The 9,183-nt window shown below is 42.2% G+C and overlaps 1 protein-coding gene across 1 annotated transcript; it reads left to right on the top strand.

The window, feature by feature from the left end:
• Positions 1–7,026: 7,026 nt before the first annotated feature.
• On the top strand, positions 7,027–7,782 carry LOC107195585 (olfactory receptor 13H1). Its single transcript, XM_015588422.1, has one exon. The coding sequence runs from the start codon at positions 7,027–7,029 to the stop codon at positions 7,780–7,782; it is 756 nt and encodes a 251-aa protein (XP_015443908.1).
• Positions 7,783–9,183: the final 1,401 nt, after the last annotated feature.

The raw sequence follows: 9,183 nt of genomic DNA, 5'->3' as shown, positions 1-9,183 counted from the left end.
AGAAAGCAACAAATGAACAAACAAAACAAACATGTAGACATAGACAACAACAGTATGATGGTTACCAGAAAAAAGGGGTGGAGGGAGAGGATGAAGAAAGTAAAGAGGGTCAAATATATGGTGACAGAAGGAAATTTGACTTTGGGTGGTGAGCACACGATGCAATATATAGATGATATATTATAGAACTGTATACTTTATAATTATATAATATTATTAACCCATGTCACCCCAATAAATTTAATTAAAAATTTAAAAATTTTAAATGCCATTTATTGTGTTTCCTTTATTATTTACTATATTTCTCCTTTATCATATACTAAATTTATTTTTAAACCTATTCTGGACTCTTATTCTATTTCATTGATAAATTTAGTTATTTAATTTGTATTTCCTAGGACTTATTCCACCAAATTACATATCTTTGGCAATACTTTTCTGCCTATTCCACATATGTATTTTTCTATTTGGACATTAGCATCATTATGTTGGTATTTTAATTGAAATTGTAATGCATTTACCAATTAAATTAGCAAGAATTTGTATCCTTAGTATTGTATTTTTATACCAAAAAATGATATAGAAATCTATATTCTTAAGCCTTCTTTGATGTCCCTCAGTAGAGTTTTACAGTTTTTAATATAGTAATTCAACAAATGCTTATTGGGCACCTGCTGGGATCCAGCGGTGAACCAAACAGGCTGAGATGCCTGCTTTTGCACAGCTGTCATCCTAGCGAGGAAGAAAGAAAAGAAGCAAAACACCTGTAAATAAGTGATGTAGTGTTAGATGGTGATTCATGTTATGAAAAATAGTTGAGCAGGGCAAAGGAGGTTGGTGTGCCCGCAAGGCGAGCCTTAGGGGGCAAGTTTACACAAGGAGGTTGATAGGCATTATTGAAAAGGGGCCATCGGTTTTTGACTTATTTATTTGTTCTGCAATGCTGTATGTAGTCTCAGTCCTCAGTCTCATTCTTTAGTTTTGTAATCTACCTGTGACTTTTTTTGTGGGATTTTCGTTTTCAAATTAATTTTCACTTAGTTTTTTAAAACTCAAAGTCATACATGAATGTAATTTCCAAAGTCAAATAATTCTATAAGTTGTATTATGAAAAACAACACTGTCTTATATCCGTTTTCCTCATTTCCTCCTTTCCTGAGGCCACCTCTCTCTATAGCTAAATATCATATTTATACTGCTGCTTCTTCACTTTCGATTTTAGCATTATCTATTAATTTCCCACTCCAAAGGTTAAGAATCTAACCCTGTTTTACAACTCTCACTTGCAACCACCATGCACACACACATGCTTCCTTCTCCTCATCATCTCACTATAGTGATTTTAACCAGTGTTTACATTATAATTACTATGTGCATACTTACAAATGCGTTTTCCAAGCACTCCTAGGCAATCTTACATTCAACTACGTGAAGAAATCTTCCCCAACTTACATGAATATTTAGCAATGCCAGGTTTGACCTAGAATTGATCATTTCTGTTTAACTTTAGGTGATCTATTAAATAAAATAAAATAAATTTAAAAAAAAAAAAACTTTTTTGAGGACCAGCATCCCTAACTACTGGCTCTGAACTATCACCTGATTTTCAGCATCTTTTCTCAACTTCAGTGGAAACATTCCTTTTGTTAGCCCAGCGCTGTCGCCATCATGCATCCAATAACACTAATCATGGTAGAGAACTCCTGAGTTGTACATCATCATGTCTGGTCCCCAGTAACTACAGTGTCATTTTTGACTTCCAACCACAAGGGCTATCCGCTTTGGGTTCACACTCAGCCACCTCTCTGTCTCTTTAGGTCAACATCCAACATCCATGGGAAACATGTTGGAGACCTCTTTACCTTGGCACCAGCGGGAGAGACAAGGGAGCCTTACTGGCCTAGATAACTGATGCTCAATGCATTGGTGCTGATATGAGGCCATTGTGTTCTGATGTAAATGCCTTGCTGGAGGTAGGGAGGTGCTAGAGTTTTTCCTAAATGGACACCTGTATTTACAGACTAGTTACACATGTATTCTCTCAGTTATTCTGGCAAACAATGAAATAAGATAACTATTTGTTTCATGTCAAAGAGGAAAAATCTAAAGCTGAGATTAAGTTATCACAGCTCATCTTAAATCACAGAGCCAGAAAGGGGTGGAGTTCAGCTTAGGACTCTGGTGGTCTGTTTGGTCCTAGCTCAAGGCCACCCCTCAGTTAAGTTTTGCCCTCAGTGTCCATTCTAAGCAGACTAATGCTTGATTCTTGTCTGCTTCGAGTGTTTATGTTTGGTCCTCTATTAGTCTATAAACTCTTGCACAGATCCTGGCACACAGAGGAGATGCATAGTAAATGATGGCTCTCAGTCTGATAACTCTGGAGTCTGGACAAGAGACACTCATTCTTGAAAAGATCCTGAAACACAGCTTTGGACAGGAATTGCAGAAGTCCCATATGTTGGCCTGTGAGGCTGCAGCATGAACTTGTTATTTGTTGTCATTTTTTGGCTCAAAGAGTCAATCTATTTGATCCACCAGGACCATATTTACAATTGCGGCTGCCCATAGAGGCTACTCACAACTTCAGTAATGTAGTTGGCATACACCTCTAATTATTTCCCCTGGGGTTATCTTGCCAAGATCTGTTTGTATTTTCTAAGTCTCCCTCTGGTTAATAAGGCCTGCAGAGGTAACCCCCAAGTAAGCTCTCCCCTCCCCAACCTGACTACAGATTGGAAAATTAGGATCACTTTCCTAAGTCACATTGTGAACCATGTGACTCTAGGATGTGTCTCTATCTTCCCAGAGTATGAATCTAGCTGGAGATGTGCCAGGTATGGTCGGCCTTTGTGTGTCCCAAGCAAGAGGACTGGACTTTCTTATTACCTATCCTGACTTCACTGTAGTCCTGAACTGGATAATTGGGTAGCAACCAAAGGCTGCAGGGTAACTCAGATTCTAAAGACTCCAAAGTCTTTGGCAAACTTGTGCCTAGAGAGATGTCCTTCGTACCTCTCCCAGGTGAACCTCAGAATCTGGGGACCAACTAGTCAGGAAATGTTGATAGTTATGGAAGAAGAACGAAATTTAGTCCATGCCTCTGGGAAAGAATTATTCGTCTCTGCTCACATGTCCGTTCTCTGCTACACTGCCTGCTTTTCAGAAGTACAAGAAAATAACCTATCAAGCATCCAGTCCCTGAAGAAGCTACCAGGAAGTAATTCATTGACTAGTGATATACACAGCACTTAGATCCCGAAGGCTATTTTAATACCTTGCTATTGAGCTCTTCAGGTCACTCATGATTGGGCCTGTTGGCTTCTGTCTGAAGGAAAGTACTCACTGAGCAGAGACCATAGTTCTTTCCATCCTCCAGGTGAACGACAAGTCAACACTTTAGGTAAGTGAAGACTTCATTGTCGAAATCAGGCAAATATGTTATGATTTGACAAGAGAATATCTATGTTCATCCCAAAGCAGATTTTATATCAGGAAAACAAAATTTGGCTCAAAGTCAGAGCAGGAAGCAGTTCTCTTTTTTATTTTCTTCGCCACCATAGCTGAGCATTTGGGCTCCTGCAGTCAAGGAGGCCGGGCTACAGAGCTGGGAGAAGCCCAGCTTATTTGAGCCAGATGCTCAGCCCATCTCACAGATGCAATTTAGTCATGATTCCATCTTATGCCCGGGGGGCTAGAATGCCATTGTTAAAAATACATGCCACCTATGTATGCCACCTATGGCGTTCTCAGAGAAAAGCATGTTGGGGTCTTCTCCTTGAGGATGATACTGCCAATGTCTCAGTGATACAGGATACTTTTGAGTGCAAAGAAGCTGCCTTCCTTAGCCCTCCAGATGGAGTCCCCACAAGAGAAGGTTCAGTGAGCTCACACAAACACAGCTGCATAAGGCCAGAGTTAGCCCTGGTGGCAACGAGAAGCGACCACCTTCCAAAATGACTAACTTGTTCTGTGCCTTAGGACATGACAAGCAGCCTGTTTCCCAAGAGCTTACTGTAGAACGAGCCCACCAGTGGCTTTTGAAAGGTTGTGAGGTCTTAATGCCTATTCTTCAAATCTCTCGAATGCACACAGCTGAGGGGAAATGAAGCTTTCTCAGGGAATATGCAGGCAAGGGTAGCTTTTAAAAAGTAAGCCAGAAATATCTTTGCAACTATTTAAACTTATGAAAAAATTAAAATGCTAGTTTAAAACGACTGGAAGTCCACGTTCAAGGCACCAGCAAATCCAGCCTCTGGCGAGAGCCTGCTTCCTGGTTTGCAAACAGCTCACCTTCTCACGGCATCCTGACGTGGGAGGGAGGGGAGAGAGAGAGAGAAGGAGGGAGAGAGGGGGAGAGAGAGACAGAGACAGAGACAGAGAGAGAAAATGTTTCACAAAACTCTTTTGGAAGGAAGTGAGCAAAACTACTTGCAGTCCACTGATGTAGTAGACAGAACCTTGGGCTGACCGTAACCAGAACTGGCCTCAGCCCTCTCATTTGTCTGCTCTGAGACTGGAGCACAGCAAATGGATATGACAATCCATCCCAGAGTGCCTCAGAGGAGAAAGTGTGTCTTCCCCACCTCCACTGTGAGCTCCTCACTTCTGGGTCTCAGGAGTAAAGACAGAAACTGCTTCCAGGACCTCTCACTATTTTTAGAATTCAGTACCATGAAAGCATGAAGGTCTTCATGTGGGAAGTGAAAGTGAGAAATGTGAAGAGCTGGAGTCACATGACAAAGATGTGGCTTAACAGCCATGGGAAACAGCAAGAAGGACTCATTTCCTTGACAAGATCTGGCTGTTGGGAGACTTTGGGGTACAGAAGAGAGATAGGAGACAGGTTAATTTCTCTAGGATTGGGGTGAATACTTGTCTCTCTCATTCTAATGTAGGGACCCTACAATGTTTGTGATAATCTGAAAAGCCATCTATGTCTGTTTCTTCTCTCATTTCTGCTTTAGGACAAAAGTTGAAAGCCACCAGGAAATGAGTAAGCTATATTCTAAGCCAGTAGCTCTCAGAACCCCTCACCTCCCCCACAGGGATATATCTCCAGATTACTGGGCTCTACCCCCAGAGTTCTTGACTCAGTTAGGCCTGGGGTGGGGACCTGAAAGTCTGCATATCTACCAAGTCCCAGAGGGTACTGATGCTACTGGTCCACAGGCCCCACTTTGAGAAGCACTGCTCTAACCACATGCATCTGTCTGTGGTGACTGAAAGGAGCTAGTTATGAATCCAGTTAATCATTTTCAGTTTGGTGCCTTCCTCTGTTTAACCCTCCTCATGCGAGATCAGATTTTCTCACCCCATGGATTGTGAGCAGAGACTGATGTATTCGCCTTTGTTTCTTCTCTCTCCCCACTTCCTCTCTGACTATAGAATGAACTTACTGGCTAGTTCTAACTCATTTTTCAAGTCTCAACTGAGATGTCACTTCTTTCCTGATTGGAATTGATTAGGCATCCTTCTTGGGTGCTCTTGTATGACCTCCCCCAATATACAACATGTCACATTATATTATCATTGTTTGTTTCCTTTTTTGTCACTCTCATCAGATAGTGAACCCCTTAAGGGCAAGGACTATGTCTGGGAGGTTGCTAGTAGTGAATCTTGGTGTGAGGTAATGCATTCTTGGACTCTAAAAACATTAGAATAAAGAAGGAATAAATAAGAGGGATATTGTAAAGGAATATACTTCTCAGTGCCTGCTCCACAATAGGTATCTGTAAATGCTTATTCAGTTAAATAGACATGTTAACAGAGTTTTTTTGACTGAAGGGATATGGACGGTAAGTTGGAGAAGGAATCTAACATTTGGTGAGCCCCTATTATGTAGCAGACACTGATCAACAGCACAGTAGAAAATGGCATTGACTTAGAGGGGAGTAGGGCATATGAATGAGTTTGAAATTGGTGAAATGGTATTTAAAGTGATATCAAATGCTCAAAAGGAGGTGCGCATCTGGAGATTTATTGATTATAAATTACAGCACAGTAGTTAGGAGCACAGTCAAAAACAGACTCAGGAGGCAGACACATGCCGGTAGTCACACCAAGATCTCATATCTCTTCATTCTAATGCAATGAAGAGGTCAGTCCAGACCTTGCCAACCAAAGAGAATACTTGCAACAAAGGCCAGAGCAGCACAGTCCTGGCCTGCCAGCCCCACCCACCTGCTCATACGTACATAAGAATCAGAAGGGAACAAAGAGGCATCCAGCAAGGTAGTCCTCAGGGTCTCTCCCCTGGGTATCTTGACCTTCCGACCTTCACTTTCTCCTTTCTCTCTTCTCTACTATGGAGAGTTATGACTTGCTAGTTGAAGAGGTTGGAGGAAACCACCGTGGATCTTTTGGCTCCAGCCTTAGGGTGAGAAGGGATACAAGACCTTCAGTGATGAGCTTGAGTGAGTAAAACAAAACTGTCCTGAGGACCCTTTCCTGTGCCATCATACTTCTGCCCTTGAATGACAAGGCAGCAGGTTCCCACCTGTGGCCAGGTCTCATTTAGCTTGATAGGAAAGCTCATGGGAGGCTTGGCTAGAAGGTTTGATGGATCCTGTGCTCTCCCTTCCTCAAATATTGTATTCACACAATTCCAGGGGTCCTGATCCTTTTTTCTATAGGATTGCCTTTTTACTTTCCTAACAGAGGACGGAGGGATGGGGGTGGGCTGCTGAAAGTGCTGGTAGCTCAGAGGCTGAAAACCTCAGAGATGAGCTTGTGTCAAGGGCTGGTGCACTTTAACTAACCTGATAGTATAATCAATGCATTCTTTGTTGACAAAGAGCTGATTCATCTGTTTTCTCTTCCCACCTGTAGCTGAGGATAGAGGAAATGAATTACCAGGAAATTGGAAACCACACCAAAGTGACTGAATTCATTCTTGTGGGACTGTCCAAGCACCCCACATCTCAGAGTATTCTCTTCTGGGCACTGATGTTTCTCTACATAGTAACTTTGGCAGGAAACAGCATGATCATTTTCCTGGTAGGAGTCAGTTCTCGGCTCCACACCCCGATGTATTTCTTCCTCAGCAACTTGTCTTTACTGGATCTCCTTTTTTCCACCAGTGCTGTACCACTGATCATGGCAAACTCGCTGCAGAACTTTCCCACCATCTCTTACACTTCCTGTTTTGCCCAGCTCACGATTCGAGCCTTCTTGGCACTGGCCGAGTGCTTCCTTCTTGCCATTATGGCTTATGACCGATTTGTGGCTATCTCAGATCCACTCAGGTATAACCTGGTCATGTCTTCTCGAGTATGCATTTTAATGGCTTTGCTTGCATGGATGACAGCCTTCCTGCTCACTGTTATGCCCATTCTGCTCTTTCCCATCAGTTTCTGCGGCCATAATTCGGTCAATCACTTCTCCTGTGAAGCCCAAGCCATCTTTAAATTGCTCTGTTCCAATACCATTTTCCTAGAGGTTATGATGATGGTGTGCGCTGTCATTTCAATGCCAGTCCCTTTAATTTTCATCCTTATCTCTTACCTTTGCATCCTCAGGGCTGTCTTAAGAATCCACCCAACTGAGGCTAGGCTTAAAGCCTTTTCCACATGTGGCTCTCACCTGGTTGTGGTAACCATCTACTTTGGGACACTAATATATATTTATGTGAGACCCCAGACTAAAAAGTCTCAAGATGGAGACAAAATTGTCTCTATACTTTATGCAGCAGTGACTCCAATGCTAAATCCCCTCATCTACACTCTGAGAAATAAAGATGTGAAAGCTGCTCTCAGGAGAGTAACTTGTGGGGCCAAGTCCTGATGCCTCAATCACATGACAGCATGCTGGATAGTAGGAAAGCACTAGGGCTTTAGCTCTCCTGGCAATTTTGCATCTGTGAGTGACACTTCTGAAATGAGTAAACACTTGCAAAGCATCTGGATAATGGAAGAAATCACACGAGAACAAAGATTTGATGGCGTAAAAATATAAAACTGCTGCATGTCACATGCGTCTTATACTAAAACAAAATGCAAGTTACACATGAGAAGCAAGGTTTGCAACGTACGTAACAGAAAAATAATCAATAGTATTTATGTATAAAACCTCTTGCAAGTCGTTAAGATAGGAGATAAATACTCCAATAAGAAAATGGCCAAAGGACACAAACATGCAATTCAGTAAAGAAAAAAAATAAACATTCATTCTTAAGCAACAACAAAAATACTACTTTTCATTTATCATGTCAACAAAAATGAGAAACATGTATAGTATTCAGTGTTGGTTAGAGTGGAATGTAACCTTTAGGGGAATGTAAATTGGTACCAATTTTTGGAGAGCAGTTTTGGTAGCTATGAAAAGTGAACATTGGGTGACCCATTTAGTTGGGGAGGTGGATCTCAGTTGGAAGTGGACTTGCCCTCTTCGTGCACTGCTCTGAGAGCACTGGGAGGTTCTGCAAGCCTGGTGGCTCTGAAAATATCCACACAGGAACAAGATATTAATCTCCACCTTTTGCAGACTCTCGCAGACTGTACATGTCAGTGCTTGCTCCCACACCCTTCCCAACATTGAGAGAACCTTGGGGAGGAGAAGGGTGGTTTCTCCCCCAAAGGCAACTCCTCCACCTTTGAAATGGAGCCTCTCAGCAATCTGCAAGAATATGGTTGGTCCTGAACAGGTGGTCTTCTTTATTTAGAATGAAAAATATTTTGAAGACCTTTCTTTTCATAGCCGTGGACTTTAGTCATTGATTCCAGGAAAATATAATGGACCTGCTGTTATGGACTGAATGTTTGTTTGCCCCTCCAATTCATATGTTGAAGCCTGAACCTCCATTGTGATGGCATTGGAGATGGGGCCCTGGTTCAATGAGATTAGCACCCTTATAAGAAGAGGAGGAGACACCAGAGTATGTTTTCTTTCTCTCTCTGCCTCTCTCCCTCTCTATCTCTGACTCTCTCTCCCTCCTTTCCTCTCCCTCTCTTTGTCTCTCCCTCATTCCTTCTCCATCTCCCTCTCTTTCTCTCTGTCTCAGCCTCCTTCATTCTCCCTGTCTCTCTCTCTCTCTCTCTCCCAATGCCTGATGTGATGTTATTAGCAGGCGGAGCCTTTGGGAGGTGCTTAAACCATGAGGGTAGAGCTCTCATGAATGGGATTAGTGCTTATAAGAGTGACTCCAGAGAAATATCTAGCATTATGTGCCATGCGAGGACACAGTGA

Source organism: Pteropus alecto, unplaced genomic scaffold, assembly GCF_000325575.1.
Source record: "Pteropus alecto unplaced genomic scaffold, ASM32557v1 scaffold584, whole genome shotgun sequence".
Taxonomy (NCBI): Eukaryota; Metazoa; Chordata; class Mammalia; order Chiroptera; family Pteropodidae; genus Pteropus; species Pteropus alecto.
This window is presented reverse-complemented; position numbering and strand designations above follow the sequence as displayed.